Source organism: Cnephaeus nilssonii (assembly GCF_951640355.1).
Source record: "Cnephaeus nilssonii genome assembly, chromosome: 7".
In the NCBI taxonomy this organism is placed as follows: Eukaryota; Metazoa; Chordata; class Mammalia; order Chiroptera; family Vespertilionidae; genus Cnephaeus; species Cnephaeus nilssonii.
The window spans coordinates 47402046-47429229 of record NC_137078.1 but is presented as its reverse complement, the minus strand read 5'-3'; the positions used below and the strand labels follow the sequence as shown (position 1 = coordinate 47429229).

Here is a 27184-nt window from a genome sequence, read left to right as displayed (position 1 = left end):
GAGAAGTGTGATGAAATCTGAAGCCATCGTACTCTCTCACTCTCAAGAGGTGAATCATCTCCCTATGTCCCGCATATCCACACTGTATATTCTACTCATATGTTAGTCTCTTGGTTGCTGTTATGAGATCAACTGTTCCAGTATTGTAAGTGCTTGTGTTCAAGAAACCCTTACTTATCCCAATATATAAAAAGTCAGGGGCCATTACGATCAAAACAACCGGACGGTAGACCGAACACAGGCTGCATGGGGCGACCAGGCTGGCAGGGGGTTTTAGTGAAGGACGACGAAACGAATGAACAGCAGGCTGCGTGGGGCGACCAGGCTGATGGGGGGTGGGCAGTTAGGGGCGACCAGGCCAGTAGGCAGAGGGGGTTAAGAGTGATCAGGCTGGTGGTGGTGGTGGTGGGGGCGCGCCAGTTTGGGGCAATCAGGCAGGTGAGCAGTTAGAAGCTAGTGGTTCTGGAGGATTATGAGAGGGATGTCCGAATGCCGGTTCAGGCCCTGGGATGGGGCCTAAACCGGCAGTCTGAAATCCCCAGTGGGGTCCTGGGCTGGAGAGAGTGCAGGCTGGGATGAGTGACACCCCCCCCACTCTCCCGTGCACGAATTTCGAGCACCGGGCCTCTAGTATTATCATATTGCTTATTTCATAATGATTGTTAATCTCTTACTGTTCCTAATTTATAAATTTACTATCTGTGGTTTCAGATATCCACTGGAGGGTCTTGGAGTTTATCGTATCCCCTGAAGAAAATGGGGACACTATTATAATACCACACAATCACATTTTTCTTTGGCACTCTAGAATTTAACCTATGCCATTTTGGCTACTAACATATGTAACTGTCTTGACAAAAATGTAGGTAATATACAATGTCATATGTGCCAATAGAAAAATTTTTAGTTTCAATTGGTAAGTGGTTGACAAATGGATTTACAAATAAAAATGTTTCCTTATTATATAATCAAATTTTAAGAATTATTATTTGTAATGACCTTGAAACATATGCAAGTTTAGTGATTTTGGAATGCATTCTTGCTCAATTATTCTTTTAAGGTTTTAAAAGTTAATCAGTGAAAGTCCAAAGAAATAAAAAAAGGAAATGTAGAACGTACCCATTTTCTTGTAGTACTCTTCCCAAGCCTTAGTATAATCAACCTGTCCAGCTGGAGCTGGATTCTGTTGATCACCTTGTTCAAGAAAAAAGGAAAGAAAAAAATAGATTAAAGTTGTCAAGAGACAATTTGGGCTTTTCCTTCACTTTCTTGAGTGCAAGAGTTGGGGGAAGGAAGGGTGCTGTGACAGTGGTATCCCTGCTGGTGTACACTAGGGTACAAAGTTGGTGGACAGAGAAGATAGTCTATGTATTTGGAAGAGTAGCTACACTGAGCATGTAAGTAAATTCACTTGTCACATAAGAAAACACACTGAGGATACCAGGTCCCTCACCATTTATAAACATGAAAAGGCTAAAAAGAACGTTGAAGTACAAGAATGTAATTAATTGTAGGTGGTATGAAATGTAGTCTAATATATATATATATATATATATATATATATATTACATACATTTAAACACATATACATGCTTATGTAGGTATGTATTTATGTAAATTACATAGTTCCGTACATTGAAAGGAGCTAGAAGGAATGATACCTCAGTAGCAATGAACACAGTGAGTTTGGTTTCTAAATACCATCATCTACTAAAAGGAATCAGGGCTCCTTGGAAAAATGGCTGATTCTAGGGCTGGAGCCCAGAGAGCACAAAATGAGCATCTTATTCTGCAAGAAAGTAAGAAAATGCTTAGAGAATGACAGGCATGTCAAAAGGATACAGGAGCGATCTTGAAGGTACTCCTGACTAGTCAAACCTAGGACAATTTCATAATCAAAATATACAGTCTAAAATACAACCTATTGAATAAAACAGGAACCTATACTGATATAAAGAAGTAAGCAGGAAGGGGGGGAAGCTCTTTTGACAATAAACTACCAACTAATAAATGTAAAATAAATGATGGGAATAGAAATTACCATCATAATTGTAGCTGAATGAATGAGGCAGGTATTAATCAATGAAAGCGAAGGCCAATGAGATAAAGATTAGTGGGCTAGTATCACTATAACTCTCCAGAAAATAGTAATTTCAACGAGAAAAATGGTAATTCTATGGTATAAAAGCCTGGCAGACACCAATATAACCAAGTCACCATGTTTTGCCTCAAGCACAACAGTTCTATATGGCAGATAACTAAAGGTTGCCATTTCCAGGGATGAAACAGGTCAACATTATATGACCTGTTGATGTAAAGCACAAGAGCAGATTGTAAGTATTCTTGCCATACCACAAACAGGACCTCATGAGCATGACATCATCTTCATAACAAAAGAATAAAGGGCCCTAGACAGAGTATCATCCCACAAAACAAAAGGTCTGTACTCTTTATAACATTAAAAAAAAAAAAAGAACCAAAAACTTTTTTTTTCCTGATTGATGAAACAGAATAGACCTGACAACTCATAAAAACACGTTTCCAGATGGGATCCTGGATCAGAATAAAAATTGTTGGGACAAATGGTGAAATCTGAATTAAGGACTGTGTACTGGGACAGTAATAATGTATCAATGTTGATCAACTAATGTGGAGGGCTGCATGATGGTCATGGATTTTTGGAGTAATGCAGAAAGGAGTATTTTAAATGAGGCATCATTTCTACAGCTTGGCCATAAATGGTTCTGACAAAGACTAATGATAATGGACATGGACACATGATAATAAGAGAAGATAATAAAAAAAAGGAGGGGGGAGTGTTAATAAGGGATGAAACACTAATAACTAGGTTAAGTGGGTGTTCTCTAATGTATCTTACAACTTTTATGCAAGTTTGTGACTAAAAAAGTAACCTATATTTAAAAAGTCTGCTTATCAATGCTGTAAGAATTAGGAATTTTTAGGTATCACATGCACTTTATATATAATTCCAAACACAAGTTTTCTCTCTCTCTCACACGCACACACACATATACACACACATATATATATAAAAAAATTGTTTTATTACCATAGTTACCTTGTCCATTGGTTTGGGCTGTAGTTGGTGCACCAGTGGGAGCTGCAGGTGGTGGCTGTGCTTGCTGTTGGTAATAGTGAGCATAATACGCAGCCCAAGCTGCTGAATTTGGATCGGTTCCTGCTTTAGCTAGAATAAACACAAGTTCAACATTTGCACCTAAAGTCCATTATTTTCTCTCTCTCTCACATACACACACCCTCTGGCAAATACATAGAACCCAAAATTAACTAGACTTAAAAATAATAAGTAGAAACTTTCAAATTGTCCTATTAATTCCACTGTTACCCCTAGCTTTTATAGAAAAAAAGGTTCAGAGATTAACTGGCATTCCTAGGTCCTAGAAAACTAGTTGGTGGCAGGATTCAGATAGGAATAAAGATCTTTTCTCAATACAATGCTTTGTCTCAAAACATCCTGTGTGTTTTCTTTCTAAATCAGTTTTGCTTCAAGCACAACAGTTCTATATGGCAGATTACTAAATGAAAGGATTTCTAGGGACTAAGCTACAAGAAACAATCCTATATAATAGATGTGATATGCAAATGGTCATTACATCGTGAAGCATAATGACTGACCATGTAACAACCGGATCACGGATCAGCAGGAGGGTGGGGCAGTGAGCTACAAGCGGGTGGCAGAGAGCTACAGGAGGGGGCAGGGAAGCGAGCTATGACGGGGGAGGGAGCTACTGGAGGGCAGCAGCAAGCTACTGGCGCAGAGATTCCTGCGCAGGGCTACTAGTTATTACAGAACTATGAACTTTCTCCTGCCTTGTTTTCAATAAAAAGACAACTTAATCTTAGAAAAGGAAACAGAGATTAGCCATATTTCATCTCATAGTATTTCAGTGATTATCCTAAAACATAAACTTGATGTCATAGTCCGATTTGAAATTCTTCATTTATTCCCTAGAGTCTTCAAGACCATCTAAGCTGTTAGGTACAGCATATCATCCAGTATCTTCCATGATCTGGACCCCCTGGATTATCCTTTCCATTCCAGCCTCATCTTCCCTATGTCAGTATTTTTCTAACACCCATATTCTGACTACAATAAACTGCTTATACTTTTCAGAAGTGACCTGGGACTTTGAGCATGTTATGCTTCCTCTGCACTTGGCTCACCTTCACTTATTCTTCATAAAAATCAACGGGTACATGAACAGTTTGAGACTTCTTTGAAACAAATTCTCTTATTGATTCTGTACTTTATACTAAGAGTATCATATGGTATTACAGGTATATATCTTTATTAGTTTATAGCCTCAAGAAGAATGTCATTTTCTTAGCTAGAGTTAGCATCTATAATGTAATCTGTTTATAGCCTTCATCCTAAATGGGCAGCAATTTTCATCTGCTTAATAAAAGTGAATGAAGTTTGAGAAAAAAAGGAACAAGAATTTTTAGAGGTATATAATTTTAAGTTGATATAATTCCAAGACATCACTCCACCCTCCTAATCTTTCTCAAGTAAGAAATGTATTGCTTTTCTACATTGGATATTTATGTCTCAATAGTGTAATTACCTGTATACGAATAAATACAAAATATTTTCACTTGATACCATGTCTGGATAGAGAAAGCGAGATAAAAAGACTTTAGGAAGTGATACTGGTACTCCTGAATGAATGTCATGTAAGAAAAACAGTCTTAAAGTGCATTAAAGCAAAAGTAAAGAAAATAAAAAGATGCCATCCAAGTCAAAAATAAAAAACCAGCCTCATGTTTACATACAATACATAATGAGAACTTACAATCATTCATTCAACATAATATTCATTCATTCATGTATCACTATTTTATGCATAAGAAAATATAGATTTAGAGGGGTTAAAAAATGTGCTTGTTATACCACAATTACTAAGTTGTAAGATTAGGATATATCTAGGTCTGTTTCATTTTGAGGTCTAATCTTTTGACTCTATATAAATGCTTAACAGCCCATTAATTTTTTATCAAAACAGATTTTAGTTCAGAGAATACTGACTTTATTGTCAATACAATTTCATTTAAATCATTTATTTGGTTTTTATATAATGTTGTCTAATTTAAGTAATATCTAACTTTAGCCTATGGATTCTTTCTTTCCCCAAAGCAATGCTAGAAACCACATTCATTAACCAATTGTTACTTTATTACTACTCCAAGTGGGAAAATGAGATTGTGATAGAGACCACTTCTCTATTCCCATCATTTTCTCAATCATGCTACCTACCCAAACAGTGCTCATAGGTGCTACTCTGCAGATCCAAGTTGCCCAATATAAATCTGCCTCTTAACTTACCCAACCTGTTGAATCTCTTAAATGGCAATTCTTCTGCTTATCACACCATCCCAATTAGTTTACAAGAGGGAAGAAAATCCTTTCGTTCATAAAAGACTAACTTTAGACTATACAGTGAATCACATTTGACTCTTCTGTAAGTCCTTCTATCACATTATTGCTAACACTTGAAATGCACTCTTCTGCTACAGAATATAAACTACTCTTTGCACACCCAGATTCTCAGCACACTCAAGTTGTTTAGTGGATGTTGTGGCTATTGGGTGACTGCCATGGTGTGTCATCATTTCCAAAGAATACACTTCCTTTGAAATTAAAGTATGCTATAGAATACCAGAGGGCACGGGTGTGTGTGTGTGTGTCCCTCAGCCCAGCCTGCACCCTCTCCAATCTGGGACCCCCTCGAGGGATGTCCAACTGCCTGTTTAGGCCCGATCCTACCGGACATCCCTCTCACAATCCAGGACTGCTGGCTCCCAACTGCTCACCTGCCTGCCTTCCTAATTGCCCATAAACGATTCTGCCTGCCAGCCTGATCACTCCCCTGCCAGCCTGATTGAAGCCTAACTGCTCCCCTGCCAGCCTAATTGCCCCTAACTGCCCTCCCCTACAGGCCTGGGTCCCCCCCCCCCCCCAACTGCTCTTCCCTGCAGGCCCGGTCCCCCCCAACTGCCCTCCCCTGCCGGCCTGGTCAACCCCCAAAACTGCCCTCCCTTGCAGGCCTGGTTCCTCCCAACTGCCCTCCCCTGCTGGCCATCTTGTGTCCACATGGGGGCAGCCATCTTGTGTGTTGGAGTGATGGTCAATTTGCATATTACTCTTTTATTAGATAGGATTAGATAGGATGGGGGCCACATTTATTTGGGGGGGGGCACATTTAAATACCACAGTGTTTCACCTAATTTCTTAGGTTTTTAAAAAATACAACTATTAACTACTGTGGAAAGGAACCCATCATTTAGTACCTTCCTTGAAACTACTCCAGTGAAAGAGGCCTAAAGGTAGGTAGTAGGTGAGAAAAAATAATCATAAACAATTGTTAATTGGTTTCGATAAGTGGCCCCTTGACCATCCATGGTGGTGAAAAAATAACATAGAATTGAACAGAATGTAATATATATATAAATTCCAGTTCTGAGCAGAGAAAATATTTGAAAAAATGTATTTTAGAGTTTTAGCATGCAGATATTAAATACAGGCCTGATTTTTATTAACAGGTAAAGTTACTGTATCTAGAATACTAAAACAGACAACTTACATATCTTATTTGAGAACTTAGGAGTTTAATGCCCAAGTATTAAACACTTCATTGAGACTTGTAACATACTATATACATGAAATGGCACTAGTACCTAAGGCCCAAGACATTGTACTTCTTCCTATAGCTTTTGGCTTAGCACTCTGCTGTATAATTTCAAAAGTAGAGAAAGCCAAACGCAGGTTGTAAAAGGTTCCATGACAATAGACCATATTCACACCAGTCTTACACACTGGGGTAGAACCAGACCTTAACACTCCTGTTGAAAGAGTGGAATATGTGCAGAAAATGGCACACAATGTAGAAACAACACTAGAAAATATAAGAATGTAATAGAGTAAAAAACAATACAAATTACACAAGGATGATAAACATCTTTTACCTGGATCGGGAGGGGCCTGTTGCTGCCAGTGTGGATATGCATTTCCCCATCCCTGGGGAGCGTAAGGAGCTGGAGGACCACTGAAAAGATATAAATCAATATAAGTATATGACTTACAAAAGCTATAATCTTTGGGGAAAAGCACAAAGAAAACCCAGTATACTTACTGAGGAGCAGGGCCAGGTGGTCCCGGATTATAAGGTGCAGGGTTGTATGGTCCCATTGGAGCTCCAGGCCCAGGAGGCCCAGGAGGCCCATGGGGCCCTGGGACACCATGGGGCCCATGGGGTACAGGTGGCCCTAAAGGATTTACTGGGCCCTGCAAAAAAAGCAAAACGACTTACAAAAATCAGAAAAACAACAATGGCCAAACAACTCAACAACTCAAAGGTCAATTCCTGGGTCATGCCTGGATTGTGGGTTCAATCCCTAGTAGAGGGAGTGCAGGAGGCAGCCAATAGATGTGTCTCTCCCTCTCCCTTTCTCTCTCTAAACTCAATGAAAACATATATTAAAAAAAAATACTTAGTTGATGTCTTCTTTTTATTTATCTAATTTATCTAACTTGTAAAGACCACTAGATTTAACTGCCCTAAAACATTCCTTTCATTTCAGTTAATATTTACCATGAGACATTTTGGACAAAATTGTTTTTAAACTACATTTGGTTGTCATTTTTCTCACTACAAAATAATGAAGCTAACCTTTGTGGTATTTTTCTTTTTAAAATATTTTAAAATGATTTTTAGAGAGAGGAAGGGAAAGGGGAGAAATACCGATGTGAGAGTGGAACACTGATCAGCCGCCTCCTGCTGGGGATCAAGCCTACAACCCAGGCATGGATCCTGACTAGGCATTGAACCAACCTTTCAATGCACAAGACGACGCCCAACCAACTGAGCGACACTGGCCAGGGCTAACCTTCATTATTTTTTAAAGTTCCTGTTATTAGGATGTACCTTCCTTGAAACTACTCCAGTGAAAGAGGCCTAAAGGTAGGTAGTAGGTGTCTCTAATTGCTGTCACCATCCCCCACTTCTAACATTGTATTATCTATAACCCATCCTTTCCAAATAGTAAAAAACAAAACAAAACAAAAAACTGAAAAAAATTAGCAACATTTAAAAAAATGTGTTTTTATTCAGAGGGAGAGAAACATCGATTGGCAGCCTCCTATAGCCCCCTACTGGGGATGGAGCCCACAACCCAGGCATGTGCCCTGACTGGGAATCAAACCAGTGACCTTTTGGTCATGGGACGATGCCCAACCAACTGAACCACACTGGCCAGGGTTAAGTAGGAATATTTTCATAGAGATACGTGCCAGGTACTCTTTTAAGTAATACACACGCACCACACACTCATACTCAAATTATTTAATCCCTAAACCCTATTAAGTAGGTAACAGACTAAGATCATAGGTTTCCCAAGATCATAGTCAGTAAATAATTCAGAGTATTTATTTTGTTAATTCTCAACTGAGAATATTTCTTTCCCACTGATTTTTAGAGAGAGTGGAAGAGAGGGAGAGACACAATCGATGTTACCCCAAGACTCTTCAGTGTGTGGACCAATGCTCTAACCACTGGAAAATGCCAGCAAGGGCCAGAGTATTTTGAACTCAGATTGTTTTGCTTCTCTAGGACATTCTATTCTGTTTGTCTACCAATCCAGAAGGAATCCTAATCCATGCATAGTAAAAGAATAGTAAACTTCAAAACCAAGATGTGCTATTCATTTTTCTGCATTAATCTCTGCCATACTGAATCCACAATTATTTTCTTCATGTCTCTGTGCAATTACACTTATTGCCCATACAATGTTTGTGTATATTTTTATAAGATATTCTTTAAGTATTTCTTGTACAATTATTTTGATTTCCCAGACAGAAACAGAGTCAAATTTCTTTTGCACCCCATCCACAGCATGGCAAACACCAAGGAGAATTTTTCTAAGAAATTCTAATTATTAATAGTTTAAGATGCTCGCTCACACCCTATATTAATTCTTTATAGTAAAAGAAAACAGTAAAGCACTATTTACCTCATTTACAAGAAAGAACAGTCAAGACTTTTCATATATTTTTGTACTACCACCAGCAAACTTTTCTAGCAGAAACATTTTCAAACTTGGCCAGGCAACAGAATCACCTGGACCATCTTTCTAAAAGTAGATGTTGGGCTCTATTCCAGACATTTTGAATGAGAACTCTGTGTTATGTGTAGAGGTGGAAAGCACCCAACTAGTCTACATTTAAAACCCCCCAGATTACTGCCTAAGAATTAGGATTTATAAATTTCTACTTTAAAGTGGGATGTATCTGATTCATGTTTGTGTCACCAGGGTTACATATAGTAAAAGCCCGTAATAAACACTGAATTCCTGTTAACTATATCCTTCAAATATGTTTCACAATTCTCCACCAACCTTAACATATCTGCAAGTAATGCTATCCTCTTATCTACCCACACCAATATAAGGTTCTGAATACCTTTACTATATTTAATTAGGTTACTTTCATTACTGGAAAATCTTTTCTGTTTATGTTATCTATTATGTAATGAGCCCTATAATTTTAGATTAGAACCTATGCTATAAATTGAAGTTTAAAGCATACTCACACCAATCTTTTCTTCTATGAGTTGCCGAGCATAGTCTATTTGCTGTGGAGTGCCACGAATTGTAAATAACTTCATATTAGGATCTGCATTAGGTGGAGGATTTCTCTGAAGTTCTATTCTTGCACCAGACTGTTGGCTTATGCTTTTTATGGTTTCACCTCCTAAAATCAAAACACAATTATTTCTCTAAGAATTCAAAGGATACAAGAAAAGGTATTTAAAATAAAATGGAAGTAACAAACGAACTAACAAATATAAACTCATAGATACAAACAGAATGACGATTACCAGTGGGGAAGGGGGAAGGGCAAATTAAGCAAAGGGGGTCAAATATATGGCAATGGAAAGAAATTAGACTTTGGGTATAGAGTACAAAATAGGGTATACAGATATAGATGTACACCTGAAGTTTATATAATGTCATTAATCAATATTACTTCAATAAACTTAAAGTCACAATTAAATGGGTCATTAAGCTTTGACCAGTAGTCCATCTGCCAATATTCTATTAAGATTTTCCATTTATTCTATACTTTAAATCAAACTGTATAAAGCATTTCATGCTTCTCTTAAAATACATTTGAGTTTTAAGACATAATTTAGTATATCTGTACCTAACCTTAAAATGGATAACTTATCAAAATCAAAATATTTGGTTCAATTAAACTGCTTTTACAAGCAATATAAAGAACACATTAAAAAAATTTGAAAATTTGAAAACATGTGTATCAGGAAATAGCAAAGTAAACAAAAACACCCAGACCACTTTTGGGGTCAAAAGAAGTTTCTTATACTAATAAGCTGTTAGTCTCTTCTAGAAGCCCATGTGAATCAAAGCCTACTCTTTTTATTTAAGTATATATAAGGCCCTTCTCATTTATGCTTTAGTTGTTACACATCAACATAACACTTTTCTACTAAAATACAGCTCAGGAAAAATCACCACCACTTGTTTAGAACAGCAACAGATATATCATCAGAAAAATTAATAGGTTAAAATTTTAACCCTACATTAAAAGATTAAGAGTTTAAAAAATACATTGCCTTTTCCTATTATTAATCCAGTTTTCCCAGTTGGTACAATGAAATTAAATTCCTGTAGTCCACCAGGTGGTCCCATGTTCCAGTTGCCTTGACCTCTACCTCTCCCTCGACCACCAGGTCCAGGTCCACCAGGATTACCAGCCTAAAGAGAAAGACAAGAAACGAAGTCAGTATAAAAATACACTCTTCTTTCCATAATAAATTACATGTCTATTTTCCTAAATTAGAAAATTTAGAAAAGTTGGGAGATAACTTGGTACAAGTAATCAGCCAGTAATAACCACCACTTATTCATTTTATACTGGAATGAGTAAGGTAGCTAGCTGCCTTCCTGCTCCAAGATCTCTGCCTTAAAGCAACTTCAAACTTTTTAGTTATTAAACAGATTCTGATATAAAATAAAGGGGGGGCTTTCAGATTTGATGAAGGAAATTTTTAAAATTTCCAACCAAGCTTATGTTTTTATTGATTTGAGAGCGGAAGAGAAACAACCACTGATGTGAGAGAAACATCGATCAGTTGCCTCCTGTACAGGCCCCAACCAGGGAGCAGACCTGCAACTTAGGTGTGTGCCCTGACCAGAAACTGAACCCGCAAACTCTTTTGGTGTATGGTATGACACTCTAACCAACTGAGACACCTGGCTGGAGCTGAAGAAAAATTTTTTGAATGAAAATAAAACAAAGAAATTATTAGTATTCTATCAACCTGAACACTTCTAAGAAGGTCTGTAATAATTTCTGCAGCATGTTGACATCGGTCTGGAGGTCCTGTTATTTGTGCTATCCTGTCAGGTGTTGTTCCATCATCTTCAAAACAAAAGAAATAAAATGAATTAATTTAACGTTAAATGTGTCACTGTCAAAAGTAATTGCTACCAACACTCAGAAAATTAAATGTACGTACTCACCTGGCTTAAATTGAATTCGAACACCAGCATCATTTTGTATTTTTTTAATCATTTCTCCATTTCTTCCTATTACAATGCCAACAGCAAATCTTGGAATGGGGACCTGATGCAAAGGAGACCAAGTATTAAAAAAACCACTTACTGAAAATCAAGCTGCCTCAAATCATAAAAAAATATATAACACTCTTTATATCGAGTAGGGTAACAAGACACAAAAAATACTACTATATTCTAAGGTGGAAACTGGGAGAAAAAAAAGATACAATGTTACAGTAGGCTATGTAATACAAAACAGGAAAAACACTATTTTACTTATACATTAGCATAAAACCATTTCTGAATATTTTTACTTACATCTATCCCTTCATTTCCTCCAATTCTTGACCCATACTCATTTCGAACTTCTCTGAAACCACCTTGATCACGAATTAACTCTAACACCATTTCCTTGGCTTGCTGAAGTAGAAAAAAATTACCCAATTTAGAAAGCATGTCTCAAAACATTGCAATTTATTCATACAAGTTTTGTTCATTCTGCACCCATCCCAACCCTTCTTTGTAAAATATAAACTTGTTTACTTGAACTTTGTATGGATCTCCGGTAATCCTAAGAGGTTTGTCAGCACCAGTATTCTGAGGTCCATCTTGAATCATAACCATTTTAACTCCAGCTCGTTCCTGTTCATCATAAAAAAACCCACAGTGTTAATAAAAGGGGAATGGAAGGAAACCGGCTTCAAAACAGATGAATAGTAATCATTTTACAAATAATAATACCTGAAGTTGTTTAATTGTCTCTCCCCCCTTTCCAATAACTAATCCTGCTTTGCTAGCTGGAATCATTATTTCTTGAACTGCATTTCCTGGTCCATCGCCATGATGGAAGCCAGGGGCTGGTCTTCCTTTTTCAACAATCTGGTCCAGTAATCGTTTTGCTGACCTGTTAATAAATTAACAGTCAAATAAGTTGTAATATATCCTAAAGCTTATCAAAGAGAAATACAAAATATAACCAGTTACTTCTTCCAATTCCAGTTTAGGTGGCTTAAAGCTAAATTTTAATAATTTCAATTAAAAGAAAATGCCATTAGGGTCAAAGATGGAAACTATTCAATCAAATTTCTAGGTATACAATTTTTAAATATTTTTGAGAATCCAGAATTTCTAAGTAGCACTCAAATTCCAAAGTTACCGCAATATTAAATTGATTCTTAAGAGCACTAAATAAAATGTTTTTAAAAATATGTATTTTTGTTGATTTCAGAGAGGAAGGGAGAGAGGTAGAAACATCAATCACAAGAGATAATCATTGATCGGCTGCCTCGTGCACGGCCCCTATAGGGTATCAAGCCAGCAATCCAGGCATGTGCCCTGACCAGGAATAGAACAGTGACCTCCTGGTTCATAGGTCGATGTTCAACCACTGAGTCACACCTGGCCGGGCAATATTTCTATTTTTAAACCATCACTTTGGTCACTCAGATGTTAAAATGTATTCATTCAATAAATACATAAGAAATGTCATTTATATTCCAGGTTTCATTCTAGTTGATGGGGATACAGCACTGAACAAAACAGACAAGAGTTTCTTCTGGCATTGCTCAGTGGTTGAGCGTTGTCCCATGAACCAGGATGTCACTGTTCGATTCCTAGTCAGGGCATATGCCCGGGTTGTGGGCTTGATCCCCAATAGGCGCTGTGCACAAGGCAGATAAATCATTGATCCTCTCTCATCACTGAATTTTTTTCTCCCTCCTTCCTTCCTCTCTGTAATAAATAAAAGCATATTAAAAACTAACATGTTAAATAAATTACATGTAATTTGGGAAGGGCTATAAAGAAAATCAAAAGCAGAATAAGGATAGAATGTGTATGTGTGTGAAGGGATGCTATTTTATGGAAAGTAGATATTGGAAACCTTACTGATAGACATTTGAACCAAGACCTGAAGGAAGAGGGGGAGGGAATGTGAAAATATCTGGGGGAAAATGTTCCTGAAAGAAGAAATAGAAAGTGCAAAGACCTCAAATGAGAAGCATGCTTGATGTGCTGAAAGAATACAAGAGGCTACATGAGGCTAGAACAGAGTGAGTTGGGAGAATGGTAAAAAAATAGAAAAATAGCAGGTAAGCAGGCCATGGTAGACACTGACTTTTACTCTAATTGAGTTAAGCATTACGGGATTTTGAGCAAAGTAATATTATGAATTGACTCACATTCTAGAAGAATCACATTGGCTATACTGTTATAAGAATAGATCATTGTTGAACAAGGCTAAAACAATGGACACATGTTGTAATATAGGCAAATCACATCACAGATAAGGCGGTAGTATAGAAGGTGGCAAAAAGAGGCGGGATCTCAAATAAATTAGGAATAAAAAATGACCAAGACTTGCTTATGGATAAATGAGGAGTAAGAGAGAGATAAAAAATATTAAAACAGAGTTGCCATACGTGTAAGAGATAAATAAGTATAAATAAATACATATATAAATAAATAAAAGCAAGCTGGGAATGGGCTGTAAAACTATGATTTCGTTTCCTAACGATCTAATGTTTGAGGTGCACTGAGCAGCTGGATATGAGCCTGGAATTTAGAAAAAGAGACCAAGGCTGGAGATAAAAATTTAGAACATAAAATCTATGGTATATAAAGGTATGTATTAAATGAAAGTTAATAGAGTAAATTAAGCCATCTAAAGAGTATGTGTAGATATAATGTAAGAGGACTGAATTTTGTGGCACTTTCATGTTGAGTCCAGGAAGATAAGGCTGACAACCAAGATAAACTGAGAAAGAGAAGAGAAGTAGGTATCTAGGCAAGTGGCCCACTGTGTCAAACAGTGCTGACAGGCTGAATGAGGAAGCGGCCAGTCATGATCTCGAATAGACCAATTTTAATGGAACAGTGGGAATCAATGCCTGATTGGTGTAAGGTCATGACAAAATGAAAACAGGAAGATGATACACCAAAGTAGAACTACCTCTTTATTTAAGGAGTTTTGTTGTAAAAGGGAGCAGAGAAATATAAATGTGGGGTTCAGGGATAGTTTTGGTTAATGTGAGATTTTCAAGCATGTCTGTATGCTATTAGAAATTATCTAGAAAAGAAAGGGAAATTAACAGTGCAGGAGGAAGTTGGTTCAATTGCAAAGGCAATGCCCTTCAGTAGGAAGAAGGGGGCTGGCCTTAGACACATGATTTTCATACTTACTGGACAGACTCAGGTGTTCCAGTTAACATACAAGACCTTTCTGGAAGGCCACCACTGTCTACAATATAAAACAAACAAACAAAAAAGTTTAAGACTAAGAAAAGGTTAACACATACGATAATTTTCACTAGCTTAAAAATATGCTAGCTTTCTATTCAGTATGAAAATAGCATGAAAATAACATTACCAGGAGCAATCTGTATTTTGCATCCAGATTCCTGCTGTATACGTGAGATTTGTTCACCTCCTCTGCCAATAACTAGAAAGAAAATTATTAGCTGAAAGACTGCCAAGTATGTTTTGACTGTTTTCAAAGCTTTAGAAACTAGGTTACTTACTAAATCCAACCATTCCATCTGGAACTTTGTATTCTTCAGTCATTACAGACCTGCTAAAAACAAACAAACAAACCAGAAACTAACATCTTCCTTCAAAGAAAGATAATTTATTTACATATAAAAGGTACTCTACTGATGAAAATGGAGGTCTAATGGCTCAAACCAGGGTTCTAGGAACATGTTTGTTTATAGTCAAAATATGGCTTGAGTAAAGTTAGAATCTTAAGGTAACACACATCAAGTGAGGAGGGTATGATGAATGGAACAGTCTGAAGACATGCAAAGAAGCTGGAGTAGAGTTGAGGGAATGTCATCTTAATTTTTTTTTAAATGGTATTTTAATTTACTTTACTTCTTCTAAAATGTGTCTAATTACACCCATCCTTCCAAACTACAAATGTACGTCACTCAAAAGGAAAAATGATCATTTTGTATCACTTTAAGTCGAAGGAAATGAAACACACACACACACACACACACACACACACACACACACGGCAGACACATATTCACCGTACACTAACTTGGTTGTATTTTTACATACAGTTCAACTAAAACTTGCAAATCATTTGAAAAGCATTTGACTATACCTTTGCTGCTGATGCATCGGTGGTAACTGCGTCCCAAAAGCTACCATAAAAATTAAATAAAAATTGAAAAGTTTAAATTTAAGTTCACATATATTTAATAATTTTATCAAGCAATTCCAAAATATTTCCCTGATGCATAGATAATACCTTGGAGAGAGTAAAATTTTATGCAGAATACTTAAAATCAACATTGACAGTAGGCAAATAAAAACTCAGTAAAAGGGCAGACATTACTAGCAACGACATAGAAAAAAAAAAACAAACACCTGTCCCTTTTCAAGTGGTGCAAGTATAGATTAAAAAATAGAGCAATAAAACAAAATAAAAAAAAAAAGTAAAATAAAAAAGAAATAGAGCAAAAAAAGAGACTATATAAAATAATTTAATGGTCTAAACTCATAAATATGTACCTGGCCATAACTGAAAGATCATAAAGATAGGATGCACATATCTACAAAGAAATTCATTATAACATAATATTCATGGCCTTCAACTAACTTCAAAGATACCCAACAAAAGATAGGAACAAAACCCTAATTAAAATCCAGTTACTTTATTTTTTAACCCAACTTCAAATAAATACTTACAGTCATTTTGAGGAGCAACTTTCTTAGCATCTGGTTGATCTGCAAAATTAAGTGTCTTTTAATTTTTTGCCAATAAGTACAAATATATGAATCAGTTCCCCCTGCCCAAGCAAGAATAAATATCAATACAAACATTTATTGAAATAGCTGAGGGTATGGTGTAACTTGAACCAAAAGTGCCAAAACATAGCCCAAACTATTCATGTTTAAAAGATGCACAGACATTTTTTAAAAAGTTCTTTTTGATTGTATCAAATCACTGACCTTAATGTATGTTAAGCACTTTAGAATGTTATAAGACAAAGTACTTAGGTCCATTACTAGCAAAATATCACATGCTAAAGGCTAATGATGCTTCCCATTGTAGGAACTGAAGACTGGAAGAAAAGACCTATCAAAATGTGAAAAGTTGACATATCAAAAGTTGAGTGTATCAGACAGTGACCACAAAGCTATGCAAAATAAATTTTAAAATGACATTACAGGCAATCTCGATCTAAACTGTTCTATTGTTCTTCACCAAACATATCAAGGCATAAACTTCAGCAGAAACTCAAAGCAACTGCATGACTACCTTCATCTACATCCTTTACAGATGAATACAATGCATACCTTAGAATAGACAACTGATAAAGTACTATTCTCCTCCCCCCTTCAAAGTTAAATAATTAAACATCAGAATGTTGTACAGCAAAAATTCAGACACATAATCCAAGAAATACTGTGTCCATATCAGAATCCACTGGTTTATTTCACGTTTACATACTAAACACAGGTAATAAATAAAAATTCCTGCCTTTAAAAGGAGAGGGCATTCCCTCCCAGTGTGTTGTACTGCTCGGACTTGTCCAAGAGCCATCTACACATAAAATAAAAAGAATACATTACATACAACATCTGAAGCATCATTAGCTCATTTTTTGTTTTGTATATTAAAACCTCACTGTAAATGTGAAAGTCACTTAATGAAACCATGTAGTCCTGGTCAAAAGCTACAAATACATTCTATAGGCTCATTCAGAATCCTCCTCTTAAAAAAATAAAAAGGCAAAAAGAAATTGTATCAAAATTTCATACATCAAATCTAAAACAAAAATATGTGCTGACTTCTAAGTTCAGAAACTTCAATAATTTTTTAAAAAAATACAAGGCACTGTAAATCTACTGCTTTAAGCCACATTGAGTTAAACCTGAAACACAAAACAAGGTACTAAAATAAATAAAAATGTAGCAATAAAATGGTATAACCTGCAACACACTAGAATAGCAAACTTTGGCAACTTCAACCTTTAAAGTGAAATCTGAAATAGCAGAACAATGAAAATATAGCATATAAAAATTTAATTCATGTATGATGAGAAAAACCTGTGAAATGTCCCCTAAACATTTTAATTTTCACTCCCCCCTCCCCCAGAATATTAACAAGTCGTCTGTGCAAACTGTCAATCTGGCACAATCTTAAAAGAAGAAAAAAGATGTTTTCTAATAAGACAAAACTGGCTGGTTGACTAAAATTTTACCTACCTTGTCTAGGTTTCTTTTCCCCCCTTTCCTTTTGAGGGCAATATAAGCCTTACAATTTTAGGAATCTTATGATAAAAGTAATGTTTCAATGCAATAATAACATTTGAAAAAATTATAAAAATAATTTTAACTAAACTGTGTAAAACAATAAAAATACTTATGGCTATAACTTACCTCCATCTTCCAAAGGTCTTTTTTGTCCCCCATAACCATAGTCATTTGAATTCAGTGATGTACCAGCATCACCTCCAATTTTCGCTGCAATCTTAAAAAACAAAAACATACTATCATTAAGAAGAGAACCATAACTACTATATGCTATTTAGTACTCAATTTCCTCATATAGTTCCTAATACCTATATATGCCAAATAACTATCACATAATAACTAATTTGATAAAAAGACAAATTATAGTACATTACTACCATTAATAACTCCACAGTTAACAAATAATCACCTGAAATTACGCTTTTCATACAAGAACAAAAAAAGGAGTAATCAATTAGGAACCTTAAGAAGACTGACCAAATAGCTTTGAAGAAAATCTGGATCCTAATTCTATCTTTGCCATGGCTCTCTCCCATGACTCCACAGAAGATGTGTGTTGGCATAGAGAATGTGAATACCTATGGGACTCTACGGCTGTGCTGTCTAATAGGGCAGACATTAGCCAATGTGGTTATTAAGTACTTAAAATAGTCCAAATTGGAGATATACTTTGAAGTGTAAAATATACAGATATTAAGAACTTGAAATTAACTAAAGAATGTAAAGCATCTCAAAACTTTTTATATTGAACACATATTAGATTAGTAATATTTTAGATATGTTGGATTAAATAAAATGTGTGACTTGCACTATATGTCTACTGGACAATCCTGAACTAAGGAAACATGGGGAGAAGAAAGCCTCAGAAATAGACATAAGTAATTTTAGCCTTAAAGACTTAATTAGAGTGGGCCAAATAATTGCCTGAAGTTGACTAAACAAACATCATACTTGAAATACCAGCCTCAAGTCACAAGTGGGGCACAACCAATGGACATTTACTGCATTTTTCTATGAAAGAAATGAAACTAATATTGTTGAGTGCTAGCAACAGGCCAAGCTCCACACTATAAATAAATGTTTCATATTCATTTTGTCATTGAATAATCATAACATCTCTATGAGGTAGAAAGTATTTAGTGAAGTCGAGATCTACCTTACAGTTAAAAGAAATTAAAAGAGGTTAATTTAACTAAGATTACATCGTTAGTCAATGCTGATATCCTAATTTCTACACAATCCCAGGCTCATTACTATGAGGGGGATAATCACTCAAGTGGGTGAATGGCTCAGAGTTCATATTACACTATTCTTTCAATTTTGAGTATGTTTGAAATGTTCCATGATAAAAAATTAAATGGAAAAATCAAACTTTTGGTAACTGAAATTCCCCCAAAGATGTCCTGATGTGGAACTAAACCAACTATACCTCAAGCTTCATTATAACTAGGAAACTAGAGAAAGTAAGAGTATATTCAGAAACTTGAGTCATAAATCCAATATGTATCACTTACATATATGTTCCCACAAACCAACTGTATTTCCCAGGGTTACTCGATTTCCCTTTTTCTACATGCAAACACATATAGCAAAGCATATTAGAATTAAGTATACTATAGCTTTGGTCAATCTAACCTTCCTTAATCAACTTTCACTTTCTCAAAAGTCTGTTTGCATCTTTGAGCATCTAATTAAAACCTTATTTCTTTTCTAAGATTTTCTCATCATACCTGAAAACTGCCTTTCCATCCTTAAGGGTTTTTTTTTTTTTTTTTTTTTTACGCTAAATCTATATAATGGCTTGTCAAATAGAGGAGAGCACTGCAATATGTTAAACTAGCAAGCTCAAATTGTGTCAAGACAGTTCTGCACTTAGCATTGAATTGTTCCTTAGGAACTTAACTACACTGCCATTATTGATGGACACTGATGTTAAGGAAACTATTTTAGGCCAGAGAAAATAGTGACACCAATGACTGGAAAATAGTTTAGGCTGTGAGTATCTCCAACAGTCAGCTTTTATAAATGCTCTATAAATCTGCAAAGCAGCACTCCTTGGAATTTCTGCACAGAGAAAGTACACTTATTTTTACCTCCCTATTCATTCAATAGGGAGGGAGAAGGAGAGACAGACATCAATTGGTCGCCTCCAGTATCCTCCCTGACCAGGGATCGAACAGGTGACCTTAGGGTTACAAAGAACCAGTAACACCATCTCAAAAATTCAAAATATGAAGACATCAGAGAAGAGCTTTTGGTAAAAATACCATCAATACAGATTTGATCAATTCTCCAAAATCAAAAGAAAATACACAATTCCCAAGTCAGCGATTTTCAACCTTTTTAAAATTTCATTGCACACATAAATTACTAAAATTCTGTGGCACACCAACAAAACTTTTTCTGATCTCACTCACACACACACACACGCAGAGGTATAATTTTGGTTTATTCACACCAGACAGCTATTGTTGAGTTGGCTGTTGTCATTTTTTCATTTGACAACAGAGGTCAGTATCCCTGACTAAATAGTCAGGTATTGAATGTTTAAAAATTCTCGTGGCACACAGGTTGAGAATTGCTGTCCTAAGTCATTGAAAAGAGGATTAATTTAAGAGAAACAGTAGTTCCTAAAATCCAACCTCCAACTATATATAAAATTCTTACTAGACTAGAAAATTAAGTGTAATCAATTTTTTATTTTAATTTACAATAATTCAATATTTTCATTTGGACCTCAAATGAGTAAATATTTTTTTGTGTTTGATTGTTTTAGCATTTTTCCACCTTTCTTCATAGACTGTTCTACTACCCAACAATTCTGGATATTTAAGAGATTATTTACTCATACCATCAGATTTTAGAGATTATTTTTAAAAAATCAGAAGCTGATTCTCAGAAGCAAACTACCTAAACGCCTAATTTTCAGTCCACTACATGCTTCTTCAGGCTTTGCATTACTACTGTGATTTGGGTGGATTGTGATTCCGGTTCAACTAATTTGGGTCCCTGCCAAATTTCCCTGTGCATTCTGGGCCTGGCTCACCTTATCTATACAAAGGAGATAACCATTTTTCTATACTTACCTAGCAGGATGGTTGTAATAATTAAATGAATACAAGTTTAGCACAGAGCCTAACATAGTATATTAATTACTAATTAAACAGATCAGCATATTATAATTCAAACTATAAAGCAGGGTCTGCACATCAAATATTTGCATTTTAAAATTTTAACAATTTTTATTTGTCCTGCTGAAGATGTATGTAGTTACATTCTATTTGTGAAAACTGCCTGCAGGAGACTAAGGTATGTGATTTCTCTTTGTTATCCCTAAGGACTGACATAGCCATATTGTGGGTATTCAACAAATGAATTTCTGCAAGAACATAATTATTTTCAAAACAAAATTTCATTACTACCTAAATTCATTAAAGATATTTCTTGATTCAACTGAATAAATACTAAATACCTGCTAAGGGCCAGGTTTTGATGGTTCCCATGCACCAGAAATGTGAAGATGCATGAAGGACACAAGAAATATTACTAGGCCACCATTTTATTAACATTGTTCCCTCTCTAAGAAACAGGAACCTTTGCTTATTATCATAATCAAACTTTGCTATTCTGTTCCAAATTGTTTAAAAAAGTCATACTCAAATGCTAGTTTTCATTGATGGGATTAATGGTAATTAAAATCAACAATTCTATTTTATAAAATTTTCATTGCATTCAAACAGCATAATGCAATTTATAATTATCAAAAAAGAACTATCAAGAACAATTGAGTACTGGTCCCAGCCGGGTAGCTCAGTTGTTTGGAGCATCGTCCCCTATACCAAGGTTGGAGGGTTCGATCTCCAGTCAAGGCAGATACAAGAATCAACAAATGAATGCATAAATAAGTGGAACAAATGGATGTCTCTCTTTCTTTCTCTCCCACTTCCCTCTCCTCTCTCAAATCAATATTAAAAAAAAGAATGACTGTGTACTTAATAACTAATTTAGTAGTTAAGCAGAATGGATGAAGTTTGATTTTTTTGCTAACTTGTGACCTACCACTGTATAAGCTGTTCTTATATACCTTTTCCTTCTAAAGAACATAGCATAATACTTTGGACAAGGATATGAAACTTAAGGTTAGATGGGAATTTTGGAAATATAATTCAGTGTCCTTTAGGAAAGTAATCTACCACTTTATTCATCTATCTAGTCTCAGCCTCTGTCTGATTCACTTCTATCTTCATATAACATTGAGAAAAAAAAGTGGATAGGTACATTTTAATTTTCCAATGTTCAGAGACAGAACTTATTATTTAATGTGATCACCAGAATCCCAACCCCACCTTCTGGAGTCACAACCTGAAATACAAAAACATAAATTTCTAAAGTGTACAGGTTGGAAACCCTAAACTAGAGAAGCAATCTAATCTGGTGCCCTGTGCTGGATTTAGCTCACAGAGTGTATTATAAAAACCTATAAATTTCACATTAAAAATAAAGAACTAGGATTCTCTGGGGGAAAAAAGAAAAAATTGGGCAACTTGGCCTAAATTACCAGATGGCAACAATCAGCTAGCGTAAATGCCACTAGCATTTACTAGGTAGGGACCAGGGATCCTAATCACTTAATCCTGCTTTCCAACAAATAACTGTCCAGCCAAAAATGCCCATAGGTACACAGCTCTTTGAGAACAAGAAGCTGTTCTTGTAACTCTCCCTTCCAAAGAACACAGCATAATACTTTGGACAAAGCAATGAAGCTTAAGGTTAGATGGGAATTTTGGAAATATAATTCAGCGTCCTTTAGGAAAAAGTGGTTCAAATATTAACCTAACTGGTTCCTTCAGTCCAAGTACTCTTCCCAACATTCCACTTATATAAGACAAGCAGCATCCTAAAATGTAATCAGAAGCTAAATTTGGAAACCTCAGAGTTAAGATCAAATCTGTAAAGAAACAATCAAATTATTACAGCAAAGACATCTATCTATAAAGGATCGTTACATCAAGGGCATTGGGGCAGCTGACCTATTGGTATGAAAAGAGTACAAAAAATTCCAGTTTGAGGATAATTTCCACATTAAAAAGGCAGTCTAACTTAACCAGGAAATTACAGTTTAGCCAAATCATGAAACCTACTTTTTATTAAAGCAGTCTTTCAGAAGTTGTATCCATCTGTACCTTTTTTCACTTCTTGCCTCACCCAACACTATCCTCCAGTGACTTCATACTTGGGTTGTCATTGCAAAAAACCCTCATCCCTTTGCACATGCTGCTTTTCTCCACTGTTCAGACTCCCATTCTTTCTTTAATGCTTTGCTTAAAGTATCAGTCCTTTACTTTGGCAGTTAGGTACCCCACTCCCCGGTGGTGTGAACCGTGCTTAACTCCGGAACTCTATAAATGTTTATAGAACCAACAGATTAACTGTCCTTATTATGTCCACTTCCTTATGAAAACCACTCATTTGCATTTGGTTCCTAGAAACCAGAAACCCAATTCACACATTTAAAAATTCGCCAGTATCTGCCCTAGCCGGCTTGGCTCAGTGGATAGAGCGTCAGCCTGCGGACTCAAGGGTTCCAGGCTCCATACCGGTCAAGGGCACCTGTCTGGGTTGAGGGCTCATCCCCAGTGGAGGGCGTGCAGGAGGCAGCCGATCAATGATACTCCCTCATCATTGATGTTTCTATCTCTCTCTCCTTCTCCCTTCCTCTCCGAAATCAGTAAAGAAATATATTTAAAAAAATTCTCCAGTATCTACAGTGTGTGGCACATAATAATTCAATATACTGGTTGAATAAAAATAAATCCTGTCATTATACAAATGTCTCAGTCGCTATTCAAAACATGTTCAGAATAAATAAAAATTACGTGAAAAAACTGTAGCGTTAGTATTAATGATGACTTTTCCTCGACTCTCCTGAGTATTCTGACTATAAACTAGTACAGGTACATTTTTATTTATAATGTGTCCACATTATAAAAATAAGAGCGATTTGTTACATCACTACCGATTTTATGGATTTTGACTGAAATAATCCTTTAACTGGAGGGTAAAAAATAATTAAGCGAACTCCTAACGTAATCAAAGCATAGCACAAAATTAGTTTCTGATTACCATCTGTTTAACACTAATGTCTAAAAATGTCTGGCACCTATTGTGCATAGGGTCATAACGAGAAAAAGATTCTCAATTTTGCTTACATACAAGTCCAGGCCAATATCACACATTTTAAAGTTATAATTATATTAACGTACTTCCCAATAAAGATGATGGAAGTTCACATTAAGAAATCTTTACTTCCTGAGGTACATGTGCTGCCTTTTTTTTTTTTTTTTAAAGCTTTCGTACGCGAAAGAAGTGCCTTCGGGGCAAATTGTATGCACCTACGTAACACAAAGAGGTGGTCAGTTCACGACTCTGAACAGGAGAGGCAGATTCAAATGGAAATCTGGGGTAAAATGGGCCTGAAGCCATTTTGAGAAATAAGGGGGAAGGACCGGTGTAACTCGGACACGTAAATCCCGCCATGAGGAAGGATTCCAACCCGGTCTTTAGCCCTCTCCTAAGTCTCTTCTTCCTCGTCACTGGGAAAGTGAACGACACCGAAAGATGAATGGCGAGGAGAGGGCTGTAAAGACGGCTCTCCTGGCCTATCCTCCCCCTTACAAGGCTCCTGGGGGCAGGCCCCGGTTTCCCTCCCGAACTACACTCACTGCCAGAGCCTTCCGTACTATTGTGTGAAACTAGGCGCGCTTTCTCCCCCGCGGGAACCATGTTCCATCTGAGGAGGAGGACGTGCTCACTCCTTAAGAGAAAGAAGCGCGTGTGCCGCCGGGGAGGACGGGGGGCCAAGGCCAGCCCAGCGCAGCACGCGCTGGGGTTACCGCGGGCTCAGACCGCAAGAACACAAAACCTAACTCTAGCCTCTCCGACCGGCACCACCAACGTGGGGAAACGGGACGCTCCCCCACATTTCAGAGCCCGGAAGAGCATGTCTTCCCTCTTCCTCTGCGCGAACAAGTAGCGGCCTACTCAGCCAGCGACCAATTACCGTGAGCCGTCGGGATCCCGCCGCGCGGCCCCGGCTTACCTGCCGGGCTCTCTGCAGCGCATCTTTGAAAGCATCGTTAACACCTCCACCGCCGCCGCCGCCGCCTCCACCGCCAGCTGAGCCGGAGGAGGGTGGAGGGACTGTTGAATAGTCTGCCATCTCTACCCTACTGTGGCCGCTACCGCTCTTCACAGAGACCTTCTCCCAGCCAACTGCTAAGAAAGAAAGAAAATGGCGGCCGCGGAGCCTCTATCACATTCTTGTGCGACCATCGTGCCGTAAAGGGGCGGAGATTGAAAGCAGCAAATCTCGCGATGTTTCTAAGCCAGTAACTGTGTAGGGGTGGGGTTTAAAAAAAAAAAAAAGGGGACGGGCCCGCAGGAAGAGGTCGCGAGAATTGTGTTTAAGATTTCGCGAGAATGTGGTTTGTTAGGGGCGCCCCTCTCGCGCGTTCCTGGGTTGAGGCTGTGTGGCTGCCCCTTTAGGGAGGGTAAGGTCGGCCCGGCGACCGCGGTAGGATCGAGTTTCTGAAAGCCCGAAGAAAAGCTGCTTAACGGTCGCTGCCTGAGGGCGTTAGTCTCGGTGAATTTTACGTTGGGGGGTAATTCTGCGTATCCATAGGGAAGAGGGTGACGTCACGAGCGTAAAGACGACGCTGCAGTGTCCTGAGGTCCCCGCAGCCGGGAGACCTCCAGGGAAGGGCGCGCTCCGGTCGCCGCGCGGTGATGCTCCCGAAAACGTCCACCCGGTCTAGCGGGAGCTCGGCCTGATTTTCAGGGTAGTAAAGTGCCCTTGTATTTTACTTCTAGATTGTTAGATTTTTTTTTTTTTTAAGTTTCATCACAAGTGGGGCTGAATTCAGGCTGGAGGCTTGTTACCACGTGAGATGATTTTGGGTAAATAATGTGGATGAGGCTGTGATAATATGACTGCTGTTCCCCCTCAACCCCCCGCTTTTTACCTTTTAAAAAACGTAAATTGTTCCTAAAACTCAGTTTTAACCAGATTTAGTAACCTAGTATATTCTATGTGTCCATGACCAATTTCCTCGAGATCCTTGTAATTAAGAACAGCATCCTTTTCTTAATCAAAAGTGACTTTGTAGCTTCTTAGAAATAAGCTTCCCCCCAGCCCCATCTTGTGGAAAGGTAATGTTCTGAACTGTCGTTTTAGGACTAGATAATTACTTTCTTATTTTCTGTTATCTACTTCAGTCACCAAATCATTCCAGATCTTCAGACCTTTCCCAGTATAACGTGGCTCGTAATTGACTGCATTCATAGCAGTTCCAGACTTGGAGGATGCTGTGGGAGACTATTACAATGACTTTTTCCAGATTCTCTCCTTTTAGGTAACAAAGAAGGAGGTAAAATGAACTTTACCAACTTGGGCATTTTGTGTTTTGTTAATTAGGTCTATGAAGTTTCTTTCCTGTTGCTGGTCTTAGAGTAATTGAGAGAAATGCGTGCTGCAGCCTTCTGATACCTAGAACTAACGTGTCCATTTGCTCAAGGCCCCAAATAAGGCAGGATAACTAAACAGCTACATGCACATACATGCAAGTGGGTTATCATTTTCTTCCCATCTTACCCAGTTATAGTTCTGGTTATCTTTCCAGCGTTTGTAGCCATCTCTTTAGATTTGGGAGGGATTTTTATTTGGAGAAGTGGTGGATGTATTGGACTACAGATTAAACCAGCTGGTAGAAAGAAAAATTAAAAGCAGTGTTGGGCGGTGTTGCCAAATAGAAGTTTTCTACTTGCATTTTGAGAAAGTGTTCAACAAATGGCATTTATTAATCAGCGATTGATTTTTTATATTTTGTTAGACTTATGTACCAATCAGACCTGATCAACAGAGTTAACCACAGTGATTTAATTGATCTCTAAACAAATAAACTTTATTTCATGTATACAACAATTTTACTTGTCTCTAAATAATGAAAATAAAGAATGCCATTTCTAGGTTTTGGGGTGTTTTTTTTTTTTTTTTTTTTTTGTAGATTCTACTGGAAATATGGATATTCTGGGATGGGAATCAGTTGGACTCAGTCTAGATCAGGATTTCTCAATCTCAGCACTGTAACACTTTTTAGCCAAGTAAGTCTTTGTTTTGCAGTACTGCTGTGCATAGTATGCTTAGCATTCTTGGCCTCTACCCATAAAGGCCAGTAGCCTGTCACTCCCCTCCCTCACTCCCCACCACCACCAATTGTGACAACTAAAAATGTCTTCAGACAAT

The 27184-nt window shown here is 37.2% G+C and overlaps 2 protein-coding genes across 23 annotated transcripts in view; one reads left to right on the top strand and one right to left on the bottom strand.

Annotated features, from left to right (window-relative positions):
• The window catches only part of FUBP1 (far upstream element binding protein 1), a 41107-nt gene extending 15886 nt beyond the window's left edge, over positions 1 to 25221 (bottom strand). For 2 of the 17 annotated variants that reach the window (XM_079776290.1, XM_079776299.1), the window contains exons 1-19: positions 24983 to 25221; positions 18010 to 18100; positions 17108 to 17170; positions 16312 to 16350; positions 15725 to 15764; positions 15135 to 15184; positions 14984 to 15055; positions 14797 to 14854; positions 12358 to 12520; positions 12160 to 12258; positions 11935 to 12036; positions 11581 to 11683; positions 11379 to 11479; positions 10671 to 10812; positions 9627 to 9787; positions 7173 to 7324; positions 7006 to 7085; positions 3080 to 3208; positions 1120 to 1194 (exon numbers count right to left, since the gene is read on the bottom strand). In XM_079776290.1, the coding sequence (XP_079632416.1) occupies positions 1120 to 1194; positions 3080 to 3208; positions 7006 to 7085; positions 7173 to 7324; positions 9627 to 9787; positions 10671 to 10812; positions 11379 to 11479; positions 11581 to 11683; positions 11935 to 12036; positions 12160 to 12258; positions 12358 to 12520; positions 14797 to 14854; positions 14984 to 15055; positions 15135 to 15184; positions 15725 to 15764; positions 16312 to 16350; positions 17108 to 17170; positions 18010 to 18100; positions 24983 to 25102 (1840 nt within the window). In that variant the 5' untranslated portion in view covers positions 25103 to 25221. Of the gene's footprint in view, positions 1 to 1119; positions 1195 to 3070; positions 3209 to 7005; positions 7086 to 7172; positions 7325 to 9626; positions 9788 to 10670; positions 10813 to 11378; positions 11480 to 11580; positions 11684 to 11934; positions 12037 to 12159; positions 12259 to 12357; positions 12521 to 14796; positions 14855 to 14983; positions 15056 to 15134; positions 15188 to 15724; positions 15765 to 16311; positions 16351 to 17107; positions 17171 to 18009; positions 18101 to 24943 lie in introns of all 17 variants that reach the window. The other 15 variants (XM_079776291.1, XM_079776298.1, XM_079776295.1 and 12 more) reach the window with 12 other exon arrangements.
• Positions 25222 to 25384: 163 nt separating this feature from the next.
• DNAJB4 (DnaJ heat shock protein family (Hsp40) member B4) overlaps positions 25385 to 27184 on the top strand; it is a 48751-nt gene continuing 46951 nt past the window's right edge. The window contains exons 1-2 of one of the 6 annotated variants that reach the window (XM_079777936.1): positions 25385 to 25721; positions 26357 to 27042. The gene's annotated coding sequence lies outside the window, so the exon portion shown is untranslated. Of the gene's footprint in view, positions 27043 to 27184 lie in introns of all 6 variants that reach the window. The other 5 variants (XM_079777934.1, XM_079777933.1, XM_079777932.1 and 2 more) reach the window with 5 other exon arrangements.